The sequence below is a fragment of the Mustela nigripes genome, chromosome 7 (genome assembly GCF_022355385.1).
Source record: "Mustela nigripes isolate SB6536 chromosome 7, MUSNIG.SB6536, whole genome shotgun sequence".
Classification (NCBI taxonomy): domain Eukaryota; kingdom Metazoa; phylum Chordata; class Mammalia; order Carnivora; family Mustelidae; genus Mustela; species Mustela nigripes.
In genome coordinates this window covers 85,529,361-85,552,428 of record NC_081563.1, presented here as the reverse complement: position 1 = coordinate 85,552,428, position 23,068 = coordinate 85,529,361, and the positions used below count along the sequence as shown (strand labels likewise).

The following is a 23,068-nucleotide window of genomic DNA, read 5'->3' as shown; positions in this document are numbered from 1 at the left end:
GGGTAGGAGAAGAATAAATGAAAGAAGATGGGATTGGGAGGGAGACAAACCATAAGTGACTCTTAATCTCACAAAACAAACTGAGGGTTGCTGGGGGGAGGAGGGTCGGGAGAGGGGGGTGGGTTATGGGCATTGGGGAGGGTATGTGCTATGGTGAGTGCTATGAAGTGTGTAAACCTGGTGATTCACAGACCTGTACCCATGGGGATAAAAATATATGTTTATAAAAAATGAAAAATTAAAAAAAAATAAATGCGCTGTAGTCTAGCAGGCTGTCAGGATACCGCGCAGCCAGGAATAAGAACCAAGGACTTTATGTGTTGAGGCGGACGGTTCTCTGAAAGACAATGAATTAAAAATGTAGAGAGTGCTACTATAATGGGGGACAGAGTTAACTTAAAATACATCACGTATTTCTGCAGCTGCACAGAAATTCATAGCATCGATTACCTCTGGAGCGCCACTGGCTGCGACTGCTGTGGGAGGGAGACTCTTCATTAAACCCCTTTGAATGTTTGGAAATTTGAGCTTTATGAATGCATTACTTCCATTATAAATCTTAAAAAATACAGGAGAAAAAGACTACATGCACGTGTGTGAAGAAAAAAAAATCGAAGAGCAAGGGGCTTTTGTACTTAGAATGTCATTTTTCTTCTTAGTGTATCCTTTGCAAGAATCAGGACCTGTGCTTTGGGTAGGGTTCCTTATGCATGTTGAGTTCCTCGGGCCTCTTCTCCGGCCCCTGCACCTGCTGGCCCTCACTGTCCCTGTCTGTGGAACTGACCACTTTTCCTGCTTTGCATGTATATCTGTCACACGATTGATTCCGGAGCAGGGTTTCTAGTCTGCATGTCACCAGACCCTGGCTCTGGGATGGGGGTGGGTGCAGAACAAAAAGGTTCTGTTTTACACAGTTGCGTTAACTAGGTTTCTTAACTAGAGGATTTCTCAGAGCTTTTAATACACTAATATCTATTGTGATCCCTAAGAGGCCATATAGCATGTATTTTTATTACTATCTTTCTGTGAGTTCCCAAGAATGGGTATATGTAAAATACATTATTTTATACATTATGGATTTGTATTACATATGTAGGTGTGTGTGTATGTGTGACATGTAAATACTCTTTATGTATCTTTTGTATTTACCAGTATTTACAATAAATACACACTCATGTGCATACACATATATATTTGTGTCCAATCTTAATGAGGATGGATTGCCTTTTGAACAAGGAGAGAATGTCATGGCCACTTGGGTGGGACAACTGTTTCACCCTGTGTATTTTTGGAAAGGTCTTTCTATTTAGTCAGTAACTAAGTGAGCAGAGTTTTGAAATAAGTTTTTTAAAAGCCTAAAACCCACTGCTGCAGTATGTATTACAAGAGAAGGTCTGAATACAGTTAAAAGTCCAACATTCTTACCAATTTTTGTTTAGAGTTGGGTTGTACTCATTTTACGGGAATGATATGTATGTACCAGATAGCCCAAGTCTTCTTGATCTTACAGGGCCTTATAACCTGAATCTTATGCGTAGTCTCATGTCAAGAGTAGGCTGTACTCTGGATCTGTAATGGTTTGTATCCGGCGTGTAATGACCACACCTGGTGGTTTCTCTGCACTAGACCTGCAGTCTTCCTTGGAAGGAAGTGGGTGTGCCCGTTCGCCCTGCCCTCCTGGAGATGGGCCCACTGGCAAAGCCAAAAGCAGTGCCCTTGATGGGGGAGGGGGATCCAGGCCTGACCCTAGAAGTGGGCTTTCTGCCCTTTAAAAAGAAGCCTCTCTGTAAATAGAATAGAATAGAATCTTCTGCTTCACAAAATTTCTGGTTACCCAAAGCATGACAGAAATCTCAATTCAGAAACAGAATAGTAGAAACAGAATTTGACTTCACTTTGACCTTGCTCCCAGAGTACACGTGACCTCTTCCACCTGGCTGGTGGGGGCCCTGTGTCTCTGTGCAGAGCAGATACCAAGTGGTACTTATAAGAGCTCTGTTGGGCTAATTTACGCCCTTGGCCTGGGACTTCTGATAGCTGCCTTATGCCAAGGGACAAATCAGAAAGTTGAAAGGACAGCTGAAGACTCCATTGTGCTAGCTCTGCCACTGGGGAGATAAACAGACTTTCTTGTTCTCTCTCCTCACATGGCCATCTTTCTTGTCCTTCTGCTGGCCGCCCTGACTCCAGGTCTGTAACCCTGCCTCACCTGTGTGGAGGGCCAGAGAAGCTGTCAGTCAGAGGGGATGGTCTGGCAAGGAGACAGTCACTTTCAGAGCACCAGGAATCAGCTGTGCTTGCTGAAGTTTCTGATCAGGTGCTTTCGGGTCTGAGTCAGTGGTGTGTTGTGTAGCCTTTGTGGTTCCACGTCTAGGTGCTTCTATTCAGGATGACGGGATCTCTTTGCATGCTTCTTCTAAGTCTGCTTCTAGTATTCGCGGACTCGAATACAGAAATAACTCCATATTCTTGGAGATGGGGCGTGTTTGCAGAAGTGGTTTTTATTTCCCTTTAGGAAGGGAAAGAGTAGAGGGCATTTGAGTCCTGCAACCACGCGGAGTAAATCATGATTCGGCTGATTGCTCTTCAGCAGGCCGGAGATCAAGAATTCTTCTACTGCAGATGACGGCTCCTTCTTATCCTTTCTGCTAGGTGGATGGTCTTCATCGCATCTGCTTCCAGAAATGCAGCGGTCATTCCCGTACATTCCTGTCTGCTTATTGTTGGGGGGATTAAATAGGCCAGTTTTTAGGCCACACATGGTTGCTGTCAGGGAAGAAAGGTAAAGGCAAGTGTAAGGAGATGAAAAAGCAACCTGCCTTTTCTGACTTCTCTCAGGGAATGTCTGAGGGGAGAGGGAGGAAATGCTACACTATTGAGAACTTTTTAAAACTACAGCGAAAGCCCCTTTTAAAGCTGATGTAAGGGAACGGAACTAATGGTCTCTAGGTGCCAACTGTCTCCACTTCCCTCTCTTCTTCAGTGGGTAGCAGTGTTAACTGCCTGCTGTATACCTTGGTGACTCAGTGGGTGAAAAAAATTGGGCTTTAGAATCCAAAATGTCTGCTTTTTAAATCCCAGCTCAGCCACTTACAACTTCACGAACTGTGGCTAAGATCTTAACTATCCCTCCATCTGAGTTCCCAAATACCGAGGAGATAGCTCTTCAGATCCAGAAGGCCTTCCTGAGTGGCAGGTGTCATGCTGGGGTGTGGGGCTACGAAGAGGAATAATATACGTGTCATACCGCCAAGGACTTCATGGCTCACAGGACAGCACAGTGGTTGGAGGATGGAGGAATTGAATTCCCAGGGTTTGGAATATGATTGGAGTCTTTGATCGTGAGGAGGTGACCACCTGACTGTGGGATGGCACCAGTATGAACAGAGCGAAGAGGCATGTCCAAGAGCTCCTTGAAGCAAAGGATGCTCGCAGTTCCGGCACTGACCAAGCTGGACAGCGACAGGAGGGGGCGGGGTTAAGACATTACAGGAGAGCTCTCTAGAGTGCCCTTTGCTCTTGCTGGATGTCATAAGAAAGTTCCATGGTCAAGGAAATCTGGGCAATTCTGGTTGAAACCGAGATCACTGGCAGCTTGATGGCAGGAATTCTGCCTGGGGAGTGTGACCGTGGGCCAGGCACCTCCAGGAGAGGGACTAGGAAAGCATGTGGGTTTATCTGTCTGCTGACTAAATGGCATTGGCCTTGTGCTCTGAGGGATACTCAGAAGTGAAGTGTCAGTTCCAGAGGAGTGGAAGCATGGGGAGCAGCTTCTGGGCCTCTAGAGACGCTGGGGCTGTTGCTCTCTGTCTGAGCCACCAGAAGTAGAAGCTGTCCCCCTAGCCCTATGAGTTAAGGAGGAGGAGGACAGAAGATAAAAGGACACATTGGGGAAGAGGATGAGATTTATGGGGGAAGATCCTTGGAGAGGGAAGAATAGTCAAATAGAGAAGAACTTCATTTCAGGAATGCAGAGTTTGTTCATTGACACACACATGCACAGAAATATATTTGTATTGGAAATAATCTCATATATGCCATGTTTTTTCTTTACCTTATAACTTCTGATTTCTGTGTAATCCTGAACATTGGGTTTGCGTTCTGACCACAGAGAACGCAATGCTGGTTTTGTGAGGTTTTGCGGGGTCTATCAGAGATGAATTCAACCTATCTTTCCTTGCAGGTAATGTACAGAAGGATTCTGCAGCAGGCCGGGTTTATACAGTTTGCACAACTTCAGTTCCTGGAAGCTAAAGAGCTCTTCAGGTAAATTTGAGGTGTTGATAGCAAGCCTTCCCATGTGTCCCTCTGTGGTCAAGACCATCTCTACCGTGATACCGTGAGGGGAATTGTTGCCTTGGTTAGATTGTGCTTCAGGGGGAATTGGGGACGCTTGTTGACAACAGCACCCACCAACAGTTGAAAGAAACAGCTCATTTCTCCCCCCTATTCCCTAGCCTCAGTTTACCTGCCCTGTGTCTCGAAGAGGGTAGAGGCTGAGGAGGAGGGGGCACCCATAACGGTCCTGTGGAGAGGGAAGAAGGGAGTCCTAGAGTGAACTCAGTAATGCAGGGGATTCCTAGAAAAATGCTGCTCTTGCTCACTTTTCCTTCTTTTCAGAGATTTTTTTTTCTTAAAGATTTTATTTATTTATTTGACAGAGAGAAATCACAAGTAGACTGAGAGGCAGGCAGAGAGAGAGAGGGAAGCAGGCTCCCTGCTGAGCAGAGAGCCCGATGCGGGACTCGATCCAGGACCCTGAGATCATGACCTGAGCCGAAGGCAGCGGCTTAACCCACTGAGCCACCCAGGTGCCCCCCTTCTCTTAGAGATTTAATGGAAAATCGGAAGTTTAGGAATAGAGCAGGTGCCCCTGGGAAGACTGGTAAAAACTGTGCTCCTTCTAAGACTTCACAAGGAAACGTTTGTAAGGACAAGTTAGGACCTGAGTTTTCAGGCCATCTAACTAGACTAGATCCTGCATGTTTTAGAGCCATCTCAAGGATAAAGGGTGTCTAAAGCGTCAAACAGATCCTTCACATCTGGGGAGCGGCCGGAGCAGAGCACGGCTCAGGAGCATGCTGTCTGCCACCTGTTCCACAGGCTCTTGGACTCACCACCTCTCTGGCCTCCTGCTCTGTCACACTGGGGGCTGAGGGAACAGGGTTCTGAGTCAAGAAGGAGTCACTAAGTGAATAGCCATGCCCCCTCTAACTTATACTTAGGTCATATTCTGTGTGGTGTTCTCATCTGTTCTTGGCAGGAGCAGTAACTGGGGGACTCATGTAGGTTCTTCGTCCCTGTGGACCTCGCTCTCTTCTGTCCTGCCTGTTCTGTCCCTGCAGCGTCAAAAACCTTCTCATTTGGGTCCATCTTCTCATGGGTTAATCTGGAATAGTGGGCGAGTGGTCATAATCTGTTCCTAGAACAGTTCACAGATTTTTCTAACAGAATAGCTGTAGGTTCTGTCAGTCATTAATACAAGGCTCCCCTGTCTTTCACGCTTCAACCCCTTCATAGCATAAACTGACGGCTGCTCCATTGTCAAAATGTGACCGAGAGAATTGGTCCTCAAAGCAGGCAGGCCCAAGGCAAGTGCTCCCTTCCTGCGCCCACAGCAGACGTTTCTAGTAACGTGGGATTTTTTTTTTCCTTATTGATGTGGGACTTGTCCTTGTATTCCATCTCAGTTTGGTGGAGAAGCCACAAGCGCCAACACGTTGTGGTTGGCACCCAAGAGAGAACCTCTGTGGGACTCATGTTGTGGGCCCTCTGCTCTGTGTCTGTCCCCTGAGATGTGATACAGCCCATCCTCGTGTGCAGTCAGGTCAGCACTCCTCCTGGGAAGCAGACCTGGCCCAAGAATCAGAGCCAGAGTGCGGGGTGAGACTGCCGCCTGCTTTCCTGGCGTACCCGTGCAAGTATGGACAGCAGCCGTGGGCCCGCCGGGCAGCAGTGTGGGTGCCGCTCTGCAGTGGGGGTGGGGCATTCTGAGGGCGGATGCAGAGCACAGGCTCGGATTGGGATTTGGCTGCATCCTAAATGATGAGAAGCTTCCCAAATTGGGAATCTTACAGTCTGGACCCCTTGGGCTAGATAATTTGTTAGAGGTGCTCTCTCATGCATCGGAGGAACCCTGGGCCTCTATTCACTCAGTGCCAATACACCTGCCAGTGGTGATCGGAAGTATCCTCAGACATGGCTCGGTGTCCCCCAGGGAGCACAAATGCTGCCATGAGGGCTTTTGCTTTAGGCAGAAGGAACAAGGCAGCAGAGGCCAGGCGTGAAGTGTGTAAACCGGAGAGGTGATGGGTGGAGCTGAAGCGTCAGAGTGTGGGAGGGATGGTGGAAACCGACGCTGTGAGGGCATTGGGAGCAGCTGGGAAGGCCCCAGAATGCTGTGCTCAGAGATCTGGGGTTTATCCTCAAGAGGCCCAGCACCATGGAAAGTGACTAGAGGGCAGGAATGGAAGGAAGGAGAACTAGAGGATGGAAGTCGGGGAGGAGGAGAGACTGTCCAAACTTGAAGGAAGGCGGATGTCGTGAACATTGCCGGGAGTGAAGACCCCAAGCCCAACCTAGGGTTCCCATTCATGTCTGGGAACCCTGCGTCTACTTCCGCAAGAGGGACCCCTGGTAGGGCTGCTCCGGGGCCAGCATTGAGGTCTGCAGCTCCTTTATGCTGCCGCTGCTATCACAGTGGACAGCACAAGCAGGCCGGGGGCACAGCGGGGGACAGGGCCAGCAGGAAAGCAGAGGTGGGATGTCACCAGACGGGCTCCATGGCCTTGCACAGTTAGGATACCACTGGAGTTGTGGTCTAACCTTATGCTCCAAGTTGTGGCCTAACTTTATGCTCTAAGAGGACATTGAGAGTCACCACAGAAACAGCCTCACAAATCCTCCCACGGCTCCCATCATAGGATCTTTGATGAGGAAACTGTAAGTCACCTTCTGGCAAAGTCCCTTGTTTATGAACCAGTGAGCAAACCTGTTTATAGTTTGGTGCCAGGACAAGCATTGGCTTCAGAAGGATGGTCCTTCACCGTTGACCAGACAGTGCTGTGTTCCCTCTGCGTTCCTTTCTTGGCCTTAGTTTCCAGGGAGTCTGCTGCTCCCTTGGTGTTAGGACCCTCTCAGGGGTCTTGATACTCATGTCAGCACCGGCAGTGCATGTGTCTTCCTGCATGTCCCCCTCTGTGCTTCATTGGAATTGCGTGGGGGCGCACAGTGCGCCGTGCTCTGCCACGCCGCCTACACATCCAGCTCCCCGCGAGCGGGTGTGGACGTGCCCACCCCCCGTGTTGTTTTGTGCGCCTATGTGTACTCTTTCTCTCTTTTTGCTTCATTTAGTTTGACACTGTAATTGCAGAAGCGGCCAGCTTGACGTCCGGGAGCTGATCTCTCTCTACCCCTTCCTGTTGCCCACCTCCTCCTCATTCACACGGTCCCACCCTCCTCTCCACGAGTACGCAGACCTGCACCAGCTGACCCAGGGGGACCAGGAGAAGATGGCCAAGTGTAAGCGCTTCCTCATGAGCTACCTAAACGAAGTCCGCAGCACAGAGGTCGCCAATGGCTACAAAGAGGACATCGACACGGCCCTGCTCAAGCTATACGCGGAGGCTGACCACGACAGCCTGCTGGACCTCCTGGTCACCGAGAACTCCTGTCTCCTCACCGACAGCGCTGCCTGGCTGGAGAAGCACAACAAGTGAGTGTTCCCTTCCCATGTGCAGCCAGGGCCCCTTGAAGGTGCTGCAGCTGCTGTGCCTCAGGCCCCGCAAGACTCTTCCCGTGACAGCTGGGCACCCCCCAGCTTGGACACCCACCTTGGCAGAGTCTGCAGACTCCTGGAAGTTCTCGGAAAGCATACACTCTCACAGCCCGTCATAGGCCCAATCAGTGCATGAAGTGATTCTTAGCATCCCCATCTGTACTGCTCCACGTAGGGCTCACCCGTGGATGTTGGTAAAATTTGCAGCGCGCTTTAGTCATTCACGGCCAGATTACACAGACAGATAGCTGGGTAAAAAGGTTAAAAGGGAGACTTCTTGATCTTGTTGATAAACACATATGGCTTAAAACTCTGCCTTCATCATGAGCATGAGTTGGTAGACAGCTGTATCCTTGCCACGTGCATAAGGGCAGTCACCCACAGTCCTTGACTGGGTAGGAGCCATTACTGCTTTGTTCTGGGCAGGTACGGGGTTCAGCGGGGGGGTGAGGGAGTTCTTTAAAAGTGTTGGATGACCCCTAGACTCCTTTAAGGAGTAAGATTCTTCCTCTGTCATTTTTGTTACGTATTTGGAATGATAGAAGGACTGATGAAGGCCCACAGGAACCACGGGTGTCACAGACCCAGATCCTGCCTCTGCGTGGGTACTGGCTCTTCCCACACTTTCCCTCAGTTTCCCAGATAGACTGTGGAAGGGAGTTGCTTTGTTTAGGAACCAGAAAATACACTGATGCCTCGTGGTAGTGATGGGGTGTGGTGGGGTCCAGAGAGTCGGCTTAACCTCCCGAAAGGCTGAGGAGAAGAGGCAGACTCCAGCAAAGAGTTCGATACCTTGAGAGTTCGCTCTCAGAGGGCGACCCAACATGTCCCCCAGGTCCGCTTGTTCCCGTCACCAGCTGGGGATGGGGAGGATGGGGAGCAGGGCACCATGTGAACCTGGGGAGGCTGTGAACAGCCATGCCATATTATCACCAACGTTTTCCACACACAAGTGAGAAGACGGAGGGCCGGTAGGCATTCCACTTGCTCAAGACCATACAGTCCCAAAGTAACGGAACCTGAATTGAAACTCAGGGCCTAGAACCCTGGGTACCCTCCCTGGACTCCCCCTGACCTGATCTCTGCGCTGGCTGGGTACTATGGGCCTGTGTTGCTCTTGTTCGTGTTCAGATTGCTGACCCCGTCTTTCAGTAATAGCTCAGATGACACACCTTCTGAGTATTCTTTGAATACTTCATGTTGGGTTAACAGTAATCACCTGAAGAGATACAAAATTATATCAATATTTAAGGAAATTATAAAGCAAATCCAAATAGAATTTTCTGTAGTATAATTATGATTTTATTTTTTAGCTTGTCCTAGAATTTTCTGTAGTATAATTATGATTTTATTTTTTAGCTTGTCCTAGACTTGAGGATGATCCGTTTTGGAAGTTGATAGGGCATACATTTGATTGATTTATTTTTTTAAGATTTTATTTATTTGAGAGAGAGAGGAAGTGAGAGAGTGAACACTAGCAGGGGGAGCAGCAGGCAGAGGGAGACGTGGACTCCCTGCTGAGCACAGAGCCCGATGCAGGGCTCAATCCCAGGGCCCTGAGACCATGACCTGAGCTGAAGGCAGGCACTTAACCAACTGGGCCACCCAGGCACCCCAGTAGGGCATATGTTTTAATAACAGAAGTAAATAAACAGAAATGAGGATCTCTTTGTCATTGAAAATTTGTTGTTGAACTCTGAGTTGAACCAAGTATAGGGGACCAGAGGGACCAGGGGTCTGTCACTGGGTGGGTGCCAGCCATAGCAGGTGGTTGGGAGAGAGCATACTCACTTCCTTGTTTTCTTTCAGGTATTTTGCACTTGGACTACTCTATCATTATAATAACCAAGATGCTGCTGCTGTTCAGGTGAGTTCAAAAGCATTTTAGCCTGATTTTTAAACATCACTATCCTTTAACTCATTACTTGGGGAAAAAATTTCCCAAGTTGATAGAGACTGCTTTTGTCTGACCTATAACGTTTTCTACAGAAGGAAATTAATATACTGTTTTAGAAAGTGAATTCCTTGAGAAATGTCAGCCAACGGTTTTCTTTTCTTTGTCTTTACAATTCTTTCAAAGACGTTATCAGGACTGAGTTTTTGAAAATTTAAGAAATAAAACGAACTGATTGCTGAACCCTCAGGCCTGTGACATCACCGCCTTACTGGGAAATTAAGCCTGGGGACAGCCGTTTGCTTGGAACTTCCACAGTTGATGACAGTAACTATTGCCAGTGGGCAGGGTACATCATTCTCCCTATGTCACCTGTGACAGAACTGAAGCCAGTCAAGGCCGGTCCCTTACCCGGGGTCCCAGCCCTGCTCAGCGGTAGCACAGATATTTGAACCGCTATTCCAGGTGGCCCTGGCAGAGATACTGTGCCGGAGATAAAATGCCACACTTATCTCGTCTCCTGTCTTGTCTTGCCTCTCTTGTGAGGCAGCTTGTGACTGGTCAGAAGACATCCTCTCCTTCTGTCACTTGTTCTCCACTGGAGTCTGTGCTATAGTTTCCTCAGGGGCCTTTTTGTTTTCTTCTGTGAGTGGCCGAGAACATTAGCCACTGTCTCCAAGCTAAAGTCAGCCTTGGGCTGTCACTGTCATGGTAACATGATTGCAGATGAGGTTTTAAAAAAAAAAAAAAAAAAAAAACTGGTTTCCATCAACATGGACCCCGATTTGGACATCAAGGGCAATATTTTTATACTCTAAAACATGCAGCTGTAGGAATTACGGCCTGATATAAATATAATAGTGACATCAGCAGAGCCATAGAGAGAGGAGGGATTGGTAAAATCAAAGTAATACAAAAGAAATCTGTATATGTGGCAGAATTCTGCTGTAAAAAATAATAACACTTTCCATGTGTGATTAGCTTATTTGGTGTGAGGATGTTAGTGTTAAGGAAACTGGTATCATAGGAAAAGTTCCCATGCTGATACCAGGATCACAGAGATGACATTGCCAGCCCTGTTTTTTGGGCTTCTCGAGAATAGCATGGTCCTAAAGTGCAGCGTGGTGGACAAGCAGATTGGGTACAGGAGATGTGGTATGGGATGTGGGGCCAGCCTCCGCCTCCCCGCCCCCCTGTGATGTGGCCCCATTCTGGGTTTCCGAAAGGAAGGTTCGGTTTACACAACAGGGAAGTTTCTGGATGAAATAGCAAGGGACTGTTGTTGGCAACTCTCATGAGCCCCCATGCACCAGACAGAACACTAGAGGACAGAATGGCCAGTATTTTTGAAGACATGGTGTCTGACTATCACAGTTCACAAGAGACTTCAAAGTCAAGGATTCCTGTGATGGGGGAGGTAGAAACAGCCCTGCGGATGGAGGCAGGTGAATTTCTTGTTCTGTGTGGAGATGCTGTCAGTGATCGTTTATTTCATGAAGAAACATTTGTAATACATCTACCTCTTCCCTTATGATGTGTTTCCTATTTGTATTACTGCGCTATCATTAGAAAGGAAAGACAGAAAATCCGCGGCTTTATCTCCTTGATTTCCTGGACCACATCTACTACATATATGGCTTTATTTCTCTGAAAACCTTAAAATTGACTTAGGCATTCAGAATTTGTCCTACCACTTTCAAGTATCATAAGGCCAAATAAGTAAACATATGCCCCTCCTTAGCTAACTCTAAAGGGTATGTAACTTTCCATTTCTTCTTCTTTCCTCCTCTCCAGCTCTGGGTGAACATTGTGAATGGGGACATTCATGACTCCACTCGCTCAGACCTGTACGAATATGTCGTCGACTTCCTTACCTATAGCTTAGACCAGGAACTCGTGTGGAAGTATGCTGATTGGGTCCTGCAGAAAAGCGAAGAGGTTTGTGGGTCATAAATGCTCTTTTATGGGGGGTGGCTGTTAGCAAAACTGGAAGACTTGATTTTCAGTGAGAAATAAGCCACCAGGCTACAAGCCTCACCCTGTCTGTAGTTTGCTCCCTTCTAATACCTCTCCTTGCTCCACCGGAGTCCCGGCTCTTTGGAAAGTTCTGCATCTCCGTCCTTCTGAGATGCACTGGTCTGCTTCTTTGTCTGGGGCAGGCCATATTTTTATAGAAAGGGAGAAAGCATGGCCAGGTCACATTCTTAGCATCTTCTGAAAAATGTGTGTGTCTATGTGACTCCCCACGCCTGACCAAGTATGACACTAATGCACCGTCGCCTTGCAGGGTGTGGGGACCAGGCCACTGCAGGCCCACCCTTGTCCTCTCTCTGTGCCACAGCCCCTGGTGTGGAAGTTGAGGGTCTGGAGGAAGGAGGGAGCCCTGAGTGTCCTTGCTGTCCAGGAGGCTGAGAAGGGACAGCAGGGAGGAAACACGCTGAGGAAGCAGCTGGGGCTGCTGTGGGGGAGGGAGGAGGCACAACATTCTCAGGACTCCTCAGTGAAGCCCCAAGATGACGGGAAGACAGATAGTTGTGGCATTTTGGTTCTCACTGTTGAAAACAGGAACATTTCCTCAGCTCCCCTTGGAGAGACAGACTTAGCTTTGTGACGTAGGACCTTCATCATAAACAGAGTTTTCTCTGTCACATCTGCTGTTCTGAAATCTCCACTGGCGTATGTCCTCCGTGGTGCTGTCTGACCTGGAGGTCTGAGCCCGTGGGCTCATGTACTTCTTACTCCATCGTACTTTGCCTGTGTGCACACCCAAAGCTATCAAAAGCACTGGGCTCTTCCCAGTGCTGATAGATGGCATCAGCGAATCATTCCCAGAATTCTGTCTATTCTGATAGATGGTATCAGCCTGATGATACGCCAGGCACTCAACATACGTCATCTCTGTTAAATATCCCAGCAGGGTCACGGGGTAGAGACTACAGGCGAGGAAACCGAAGCTGAGCTCTGGAAACTTCCCTAGGTCGCACAGTTGGTTCAGTACTGATCCGGGCTTCCAAAACTCAAAATTCACAATCAGGGTAGCTGTGTGGTGTGACCCATGGGGTGCAGGTCTGCGTGAGCTACAGTGAGCATGTGTCCGTGACTGCCCGGGGAGGAATGGCGTGTGTTTCCTCCCCTACTCGACCCATTCATGTTTCCTTAGAAGACGGGTCTGCCACAGCGAGCTCCACTCGACAGGCGCGGGAAGGCTGTCCAGAAACTTGCCCCGGTGGGTGTGCACAGATGAGCCACATCGTGGGGGTGTGTGCAGAGCCCTGGGTTTACAGGACGTTCAGGACTGTACGCATTCTGTCACTCACTGCTCAGCAAGTGACCCTCCTTGTTCTCGGACGATCTTCATCATGCAAAGGATGCAGCTTCCTGGGTTGTCAAAACCTGCTACCAACAAACGTTTCTTTCTTTTATTTCTGACCCTTTGAGAATAAAGGAGGAGGTTTCAGAGTTTAGGTCACCTTTCCTATCTTTGTGTCATGCTCTGGTCTTTGTCAGTGTCCCACCATGCCTGTTTTGTCTGTATCCCCATGTTTCTGTTTTTGTTTTTTAGCTTTATTTTAGAAGTGGAAAGAAGCAGAGGGAGAGAATCACAAGCAGACTCCCCACTGAGCATGGAGCCCAATGCAGGGCTCAATCTCACGACCTGAGCCTAATTCAAGAGCTGGGTGCCTAACCGGCTGAGCCATCCAGGCACCCCTGTGTATCCCCATGTTTCTGACAACAATTTTACCCAAACATAAATGGGCAGTGCCCTCAAAAAATGTACTAGCTAATTGCTGCTCTTCTTCCAGGTTGGAGTTCAGATTTTCACCAAGAGACCTTTGGATGAGCAGCAGAACAGTTTCAATCCGGACAGAGTACTCACTTGCCTTAAGAAGTACCCTACAGCCCTTGCCAAATACCTGGAACATCTGGTCATAGACAGGAGGCTGCAGGTGAGCCCATGGACCTGGATGAACATGGGGGGGCTGCCATGCCACAGTTGTGCTTTCAGAAACAGAATGGAACTAGGAAGCCTTTTGGCAGATGGTTCTAATGTAGTATTTTAAATGGAGCTGTTTTAAATGTTCTAATGTATTTTCAGTGCCTTGCACCCTGAGTGCTCAGCCTGTCCTCGTGGATGGGCTAGGGCACTGGAGGTTTCCGAAGATTACAGGAACATGTGGCCTTTTCTTTACCCTCCTTTTAAAATTATCCTTAAGGGAAATGAAAGAAGCTGCACGTTTTTGGAAAATACCTAAATCCTGGGGCCCTCACTTTGCAAATGAGAAACGACCCTTTTATGTTTTTTCTCATGGATGTGAAGTCTGCCTTCTGTGGATGGCAATTTCTAGATGTTTTCCATCCGGTGAGCGTGTTCTCTTCACTGCCCCTGAGACCCTGCCCTGGCTTGCCCCGCCGGCTCCACGGTCCTGGTCTGGGAGCTCCCGTGGGCTCGGGGAGCTCCAGGTTCCTGCCTGTAAATGCTGTCGGCTTGGAATTCCGTCTCCCACAGAAGGAAGAGTACCACACGCAGCTGGCCCTCCTCTACCTGGACAAGGTGCTGCAGCAGAGGTCCGGCACTGGCAGCGAGGCCGCAGAAGCCACAGACACACAGCTGAAGCTCCAGCATCTGCTCCAGAAGTCTGATTTGTACCGAGTGCACCTGCTGATAGGTGAGGGGCAGTTCACCTGCTGATAGGTGAGGGGCAGTTCACCGGTCTCTCCTCCATCCCGGTCCCCCAGCAAGGAGGGAAGGAGCTGACGAAGGCTCCGGTGTCTCTCCATGAATCCACCGGGGGGAGTCCTTGAGCCTCTTTTGGCCCTAAGTCAGCCTGCCTGCAGGGTAGGGCGAAGCTTCTCAGGCCTCTACAAACAGATGTGGGCTCTTTAGCTGATGACACAAAGCTGCCCAGGGAGTTTGGAAGTCGGTCTTATCTGTTGTGCGGTCTTATCTGTTGAGTGTGCCTTCATTTAAACTGCCTTACTAGGCTTCGGCGCCCTTGAATCCCAGTTCATTCTCATGGCACCAGTGTTTGGACCAGGCTGTGCCAGCTGGCACTGTCCCCAGCTCAGGGCTGTCACCGAGCCCTGAGCCATAGGAAGGCAGGCAGGTATCTTGGACGGGAGCCTGGTTTTCATTTCCTTGGGTTGCAGAGTCTGTGGTTTTTGTGTTGTGTAAAGTGCCACGAGGCAGCACAGTGCATACACCCAGTAGAATTAGCTAGTTTCTTGATACATTTGACATCATAGAATTTTCAGATTTGTTTTTACTGGGATTAATAATATATTTCTCTGACTTTAATGGCACTGACAGTTTTTGACTATTACCTACAGTCCATTCTCATCATTTGCCATAGTTACATTCTATAAAGTCTCCACGAACACTGAATTACTGAATCCTGAACGGTTGCTCCCAGGGAAGTACAGGGTCAGGTTCCTGCAAACCGCTGATCACAACATTTTCTTCACCCATCAGTACGTTAACTTGTTTTACAAGTGCTTCTGTTTAAGACACCTTATTTAATAGGTACTGTTGATTGGTTAACATTAAACTCAGAGCTAGCAGAACTCTAGCTCAGGCTGACACACACATTTTCTCCATAAGGCACATCATAGCCCGCTTGTGCTTGGAAGCATGAGGCCACACCTCAGCACTGTGCTTGGGGCCCATTTTAAATGGCAATGTCACCAAGAGAAAAAGCACAAAAACTCAAAAATTGTGGCACTGAGTAAATCCTGGAGAGGACTGTTTGCAGAATGAGGGCTGCCACAAGAAGGCAGTGCCTCAATGGCCTCACAGGGACTCATCTGGGACCGTGCATGGCCGGTGGCTCCAATTGTGTGCCAGCCTGTGCGTGTCCGCAAATAATCCTGAAAGCCCTGTGACTGCTGGTTTGGGGATTCCATGGGAATTTGGGCAAGCAAGCCAATTCATGAATATGGAATCTGAATAATGAGGACTGGTGGCTGTATGTGCCGGGCCCAGGTCAGTACGCTTGGCGTGCATTATGATGCTTTCCACAACGACCCTGTGAAATAAGTCCTATTCTTAAAAATTATGGGTTGGTGTCATTTTCCATACAGCCTAAAAACTCAGATTGCAGAAGAAACAAAAGAAGAGCTTTAGAGTCACATCAATAGGGATTTTTAACGATAGGAACCCACACTCCTTCACATGAAATATAGTTTAAATTGGAATAAAGGGGTTCACGGCACTTTTTTGCCAGGAAGGGTTAGTGTCTGAATTTAAATCAATAAAGTGCCTTTTTGCCATAGTTGAAAGATCCCGTACTAGGAAAATAGGAACGATGCCGGATTAATTGGAGGCCTGTGGCCGTGATACTCAGGTTTCGCCAGGGCCTACCAGGATGACAGGTCATTTGTTCTGTTCAGTCACTAAGCATTATTAAAAATGTGTATTCTGCCATTAGGCTCTCCCTGTGAGTAGGGAGTTTCCCCTTTGGAAACACCCAGCCCTGTGGCGGGGAGGTCCAAGCAAGCCTTGTGTGAACTGCCTAAGTCACCGGCACGCTTTGCCCTTTCTTGAGTGGAGAGCACCGGGCGGTGGGGGGGCAAGCTGGGGCTGGCTCTAACCACAGGCTGCTGCCACGCAGATAGAACCCGGGGTGCCGGGCTTCCCATGGAGAGCGCCATCCTGCACGGGAAGCTGGAGGAGCACGAGGAGGCCCTGCGCATCCTGGTGCATGAGCTGCGGGACTTCGCAGCGGCCGAGGACTACTGCCTGTGGCGCTCTGAGGGCAGGGACCCGCCATACCGGCAGCGGCTCTTCCACACGCTGCTGGCCATGTACCTCCAGCCCGGCCCTGCCGCGCCTGAGCTGGCCGTGGCCGCCACGGACCTCCTGAACCACCACGCGGCCGATTTCGACGCCGCCCGGGTCCTACCGCTGTTGCCAGGCAGCTGGTCGGTGCAGCTGCTGCGCCCATTCCTAACCGGGGCTGTCCGGAATAGCGTGCACGCCCGCAGGACCACTCAGGTGGCTCTGGGCCTGGCCAAGTCCGAAAACCTGATCTACAAGTACGATAAGGTGAGAGCTGGGCCCGGCCAGCCATGCCGGCTTTTAGACCCCAGTGGTGGGAGGCTGGGGGGGAGGGGGCACGTTCTATTTCTGAAATGCTAGTTCCGGGTGCATCTTCTCTGCACCTTCAGCACCTCAAATACTTGATTCTGCTCACGTAGAAGCCCAGGTATGTGGAAGCAGAGGCGGGAGCTGGACTGGCAGGTGCCGTTCTTCTCCCCGGCTAGACGGCAATGCTTGGATGGTGTTCCAGGCATCGTCCTACGCCGGGCAGCATGGGTCAGGTCATCATCTCAGCTGTCTCCTGCAGTGTCTCCTGCCATTCTCCCCATACCCTGAGGCCCAGGGAAGTCACATAGCACAGTAAGAGCCCAGACGTGGATCCCAGGCCAGCTCATACCTCCACATTCTAGGTCCCCAGCTGGTGGGCTGGGCTGCAGGAACCAGTGCCATGGACAGCCATCTTTCATTGTGTCCTCACATGGCACAGAGAGGGCAAGTGCTGGTCTCTCTTCCTCTTCTTTTTTTTATATTAGTCCCAGGTGTACAGTACAATGATTTGATATTTCCATGTGTGGTGATGTGATCATCACACTATGTCTGGTTAACCCCTCTCACCGCACATAATTATAGGTCTTTTTCTTAGGATGAGAACTTTTGAGATCCGTTCTCTTAGCAACTTTTAAATATACAATACGATAATGTTAACTGTAGATTCCATGGTCTACATCACATCCCACTTTCAACCCACTTTCACCCATTGCCCCCACCTGTGGCAACTGCCAGTCCATTCTGTTTCTGTGAGTTGGGCTTTTTTTTTTTTTAATACGATTCCATCTATTAGTGAGATCATACAGTATTTGTCTTCTTCTGTATGACTTATTTCACTTTGCTGATACCTTCTAGGTCCATTCATGTTGTTACAGCTGGTGAGCTTTCCCTCCTTTTCATGGCCGAGTAGTATTCCATCATATAAATATATTGCATTTTCTTTATCCATTGAGGAACACCTAAGCTTTTTTATGCCTTGGCTATTGTGACTTATGCTACAGTGAACTTGGGGGTTAGTGTTTCGAGTTAGCATTTCAGTTTCCTTCAGATAAATACCCAGAAGTGGAATTGCCTAATCATGAGGTAGTTCTGTTGCTTTTTTGAGGAACCTCCATCCTCTTCTACACGAGTTTGCATTCCCACCAACAGTTCACAAGCATTCCTCTTCTCCACATCCTGGCCACTTCTATTCCTCTCCTTGTAATGGTCCCAGTGCCATCCTGGGAGCCCCACCCAGTTACCTCCCAGAGGCCCCAGATACCACCCTATTGAAAATCAGAGCTTCAACATAGGAATTTGGGAGGTGGTGGGGGATATAAACATTCAGTCCACAACAGAACCCCAGTATAGATCCCCTTCTAGAGACTTCTCTCCTGTGAGGCCTACACTCCATGCAGTCAGCCCAGGGATCTTTTCAGAGCGGGAACCTGATGTGGCCCTTTCACATGGAAGCCTTCATGACTCTCTAGAAGGGGAGTTGAGGCCTGGAACGTCCCATCTCCCCTCCTTTGGCCTGACCCTCTCCATCTTTCCCTGCTTCCCGGGACACATGGAACCTCCTTGATGTGACTGTTTCACACATACGGCCTTGGTACCTGCAGTTCCCTCTGACAGTCTTAACCTTTCCTTTGGGGCCTGCTGACCACCTGCTCACAATGCAGCCTTAGAATTTCTTCCTTTGTGAAACCTTCCTGCCCCTTCGAGCAGGAAATCCCCACCTTTGCTCCCCCACACATTCCTGCACATAGCCACCATCGTCTCCCTTCATTGTTAGACTCCGGGTTCTTTGGGGGCAGGGAATTCAGCTGTGTAGCTCAGTATCCCTAGAGCCAAGCCCAGCGTCTCAAAGGTGTTAAACGTTTGTTGAAGGATTGATGAAAACTGAGGAGTACAGGGTGACTTCCCTAAGTTGGGTTTGAGCCTGCCGGTAGGCCAGCTTGCCTGCGCAGGCACCAGTGAACTGTGCAAAAAGGCTTCTTCTTGCAGAATTATAGTCCTTTTTATCAGTCAGGGTCTGGGGAGGTACATCCTGGTTTGGTTAGTGACCTTTAAACAAATGAAAGGATATTTCCCAGAACCAGGCAGGGCAGTGCCACCAATTGACCATATATGGCTTTGATGGAGTCCCTTATTGGTGCCTTGCTTTTCTTGTTTGCAAATGAGAGGACCCGGGAACTAGATCATCTAAAGGGCTTACCCAGCTCGGACGTGACGTCACTTTCTGACAGACCTTGTACAAACTCAGAGCTCAGGAAATGTTTGAGAGAGGGTCTGCATAGAAATGCCTGGGTGAGGCAAGCAGCAAGTACTTTTCATGAAACAAGAAAGTTCCATAGCATTTTTTAAAAAAAATTGGAGGGAGGGGGTGCCTGGGTGGCTCAGTCATTAAGCCTCTGCCTTCGGCTCAGGTCATGATCCCAGGGTCCTGGGATTGAGCCCCACATTGGGCTCCCTGCTCAGCGGGAAGCCTGCTTGTGTTCCCTCTCTCACTGTCTCTGTCTCTGTCAAATAAATAAATAAAATCTTAAAAAAATTTTTTTTATTACTATTATTTTTACTTCTCCAGTTACTCGGGACGTTTTTGTTTATTTTCACCTCTAATGTTCTATTTCGAGATCTGTAGGGTGATGCGTGTCTGCTGTGGTATAACTCTTTTATTTATTTATTTATTTATTTTCAGATCAAGTTGAAAGGAAGCTCAGTTCAGCTCTCGGACAAAAAGCTCTGCCAGATGTGCCAAAATCCCTTCTGTGAGCCTGTGTTTGTTAGATACCCAAACGGTGGGCTCGTCCACACCCACTGTGCCGCCAGCAGACACAGGAACCCCAGCTCCCCTGGCCCTGGTGCTCGGACTTGAAGAGGCCCACTGGAGGGCGCAAGGAGGACCCTGAGTTCTTTACCGAGCCTGCTGGGTGCAGAGAGCGGAAAGCCGCTGCGCTGGTGTCAGCCAGGGAGTGACATCTGGGCGCGGGGAGACTGCAGTCAATGTGAAACAGGGGCTTTTCGCTGCTGACCACTCCACCCTGAATGTTTGTGGGAGATCCTGAAACAGAGACACATCAGGGTTCGCCCGTCCCAGGACACAGTAATCCCAAACAAATGTCTACTTTGAGAGAAAAATGAGCCTTCCCCATGCCGTCCAGACAAGCTGGACGCCCCTGTCCCCGCCCCTGCGCCTCAGTCTTCAAAAATGCATTTGCACTGGAAATGTCTGCTTCAGGGTGGCCCAGAGATGTAGCTGTCCCCGGGCAGGGTGAGGAGCACAGCCTTAGGGGGCGCGGGGGTTGGGGGCTGTTTCCAGGATTACCTCGTGGGCTCTGCCTTTGCCCTTAGAAACGGCTGACCTTGGGGGAGTCTTTGTTCTTGCCTACTTCCCATCCGGCTCTCAACCCCTAAAGGATTCTGCCTTGTTTACCCAAACACCCCCTCTCGGGGAAGTCGAGGACTCATCGGAAAGTGCTAAAGCCCAGGTGACAAGCTGCCGCCCCCACCACCTGAAAGAGGACAGCAGACAGGAGGCCTGCGGCACTTTCCTGTCCTGTCACGCTACCTGCTGATTTTGAAACTCCATGATGGCCATGTTTGACTAAAAATTGTTATTTGAAGTTCTGTCATCTCTGCAGTTTTTCTCTTCTTTGGAAACTTATCTGTTGTATCCGTTAGGGACTTTTTTTTTTCCTATTAAAATGTACCTCCTACTGACCGCTCGGGAAATGAAAAGGGAAACGTTATGAGCACAAGCCACGTGGAGTTTCACGAGAGGCCGGTTTGAACCTCACACCCTCAGCAGGGCAGGCAGTGGTGGCAGCTGCCCTTGCCTGTGTCCGAGATGTCATCTTTCCCGCCGGGCGCTTCTGCACACCCCGATGAGGAAGTCCAGTCAGGCTGCCTTACCTCCCAGCACTTTACACGCCTGCTCTGAGGTTTCCTGAACCCACGGGAGGGGTCCCCCTTGTTCACCACAGACTGGGGGACTCACTGTGTTTCTGCCAGACATCGCGGAGAAGCCGAAGTTGTCCTTACTTCACTGCCCTCTTTCGAATTTCTTCACTGGGATGAATGATTCTGTCCGGAACCCACACAAGACACTGTACCCCCTGCCACAATGCCGGGAAAGCAAGCATTAGCCTGTGTGTGTCACAAGGGGAGGACCCTGGGATACAGCCCCTCGCCATCACCCCGAGCCTGACAGAGCGGGGGCCAAAGAATTCATGGTCTGTTCTCGAAACAGTGTTCTCCTGTACTAATCATGGTCAGTCTTCTTCCTTCAGCGATTCTAAGTGGCACAAGAAAGCAATAGCGCGCCTGCATTCTTCCCTAGCTGCATCTCCAGCTAAAGAATCAACGATGAAGAAGTTCTCCTTGTGACTCAACCACATACGATATCGACGGGGGCGAAGTAGAAGCCCAGTCGTGAATCGACCCTGTGGGTGACTGCTACGGAATGGTCTTGTCACTGCACACGCTACCATGACAACTCGCGAGGTCGCGTTTTCTGCCTCAGAGAGCAGGTCCCTAGCACGCACCGTATCACACCGCTGAAAGCACTGTTTCACTGGATACAAAGTGGGTACAATCTGGAGAGCGCCTTGTGATTGCTCATTCCTAAAATGGGGACACTAGTCTCCGCTCTCTCTCTGAACATGGGTCAGTGTTTTGAAACGTTTGTCATCCTTTAGAATGACAGGGATTAAAGTCAAATCATCTCCTATGTTCAGAACCGTACCTTGCTCTCCTCTTTGTCTGACTCCCACGGGCCCTTTTCACAAATCAGATTTTTAAAATAAATACATGGTTCTTTCTAAAGGCCTGCTGTTTTGTGACTGTGGCGTTGACTAGAACAATTAGAACATTGCTCAACCCTTTCCTCCCCTCATTAGGTTCTATGTAACCACTCTAGTTAAAACAGCATGAACTGAACCCAGTTGGCATTAATATTCTATGGGCAATAAATACTGTTGAATATGAGGAACTGTTTCTCTGCCATTGCCTGTCAGGTGTTGACGTGGCAGTGCCCCTGAGGGCATGGTGCAATGGGCCTGAGAGCCGAAGAGTTCATGCTCATGAGCTTGGTAAATGTGCGTCCTGAGGTCAGGTGGCAGCTCAGGTGGCCATGGGGTCACGCCGTCAAACTGATGCCCATCACACAGCTAGGGTAGCCCTTGCTTTTTGCTTGCTTTCCCCCTCTGGAAACCTTTGTCCTTGCAACTTTACCCTTCACCCCTGGTCAGGTCCCAAATACACAAGATGTACAAATGTAAACTTGTTGATTTTATTAAAATTCTTTTAATTCTTTGTTCTTTCTGTAATTTTTTATATGTGTTTATAAAAATCATCTTGGCTAGGAGTCATAGGAGCTTGTCATAGGAGCTTTGGAACCTACTCACCCGGACCCCATGGCTCCTAGCACCTGAAGCCGACGTTCCCTGGCCGCCCCTCAAATTCTTTGTTCCTGCTTGACTGAACTTTAAATGCTCTACTTCTGAAGGTACCTCCTGCATGTTCTCAAGGTGCCCCTTGACATTTGTTACCTTCACAGTACTTATTACCCTAAGGTCTTTAGCAGAGGAGATTTCTGGTCGCTTCTTCCATACCTCACCTCGTAGCCAGACGCTCTTTAAGTAAGCCTGCTGCCCTTGGATTTCTAACTCTGAACAGAGTCAAGGACTAGAACTTTCTTTCACCTTTTACATTTGATTTCCATAGAATCTTGTTTGTAGCAGGTCTGTGAGAAACACGGTGGAATGAATTTCACAGTACATTGCCGTGTTTCTTATTCCATTCTGGGTGCCGTGGCAGCCCTGAGGAGAGCCCCTGACAGCGGTAACCCTATCGTGCCTGGCAGTCAGGCTGGTAGAGTCCAAATACGTGTGGGTGACAGTAAAGGCGAGGTGTCGGGTGGCATCCATATCTCAGGTTGCAGGAACTGAGGCATAGGTTGGTGAGGTGATTTTCTTGGGAGGACAAGAGCAAGAGCTCCAGTCCCCCTCAGCTGAGCTCCCCTCCTGGTGCTTCGCCAAAACCAGCAGCCAACCCAGGGTTGACTGGAGTACTCACACAGCAGTGTTGCCGCTCTCTGAAAGTCACAAAGCAACGAGTCACGTATCCTTTTCTTGTTCTATATTATATCCTGTGGTTCATTGGCATACTAAAGATTGAAAGGGGGCTGGTCAGTCGATTAAGCATCTGACTTGCTTTCAGCTCAGATCACGATCTCAGGGTGGTGAGACCAAGCCCCGCATTGGGCTCCATGCTGGATGTGGGGCCTGCCTGGGACTCTCTCTCCTGCTCCCTCCACATCTCCCCACCCTGC

The 23,068-nt window shown here is 49.3% G+C and overlaps 1 protein-coding gene across 1 annotated transcript in view; it reads left to right on the top strand.

Moving 5' to 3' along the window:
* TGFBRAP1 (transforming growth factor beta receptor associated protein 1) overlaps window positions 1-22,052 on the top strand; it is a 72,980-nt gene extending 50,928 nt beyond the window's left edge. Inside the window, exons 5-12 of the mRNA XM_059406364.1 lie at window positions 4,184-4,266; window positions 7,373-7,714; window positions 9,587-9,644; window positions 11,466-11,609; window positions 13,475-13,618; window positions 14,179-14,338; window positions 16,280-16,713; window positions 19,436-22,052. Coding sequence (XP_059262347.1) covers window positions 4,184-4,266; window positions 7,373-7,714; window positions 9,587-9,644; window positions 11,466-11,609; window positions 13,475-13,618; window positions 14,179-14,338; window positions 16,280-16,713; window positions 19,436-19,612 — 1,542 coding nt within the window. The 3' untranslated portion in view covers window positions 19,613-22,052. The remainder of the gene's footprint in view (window positions 1-4,183; window positions 4,267-7,372; window positions 7,715-9,586; window positions 9,645-11,465; window positions 11,610-13,474; window positions 13,619-14,178; window positions 14,339-16,279; window positions 16,714-19,435) is intronic.
* The last annotated feature ends 1,016 nt before the right edge of the window (window positions 22,053-23,068 follow it).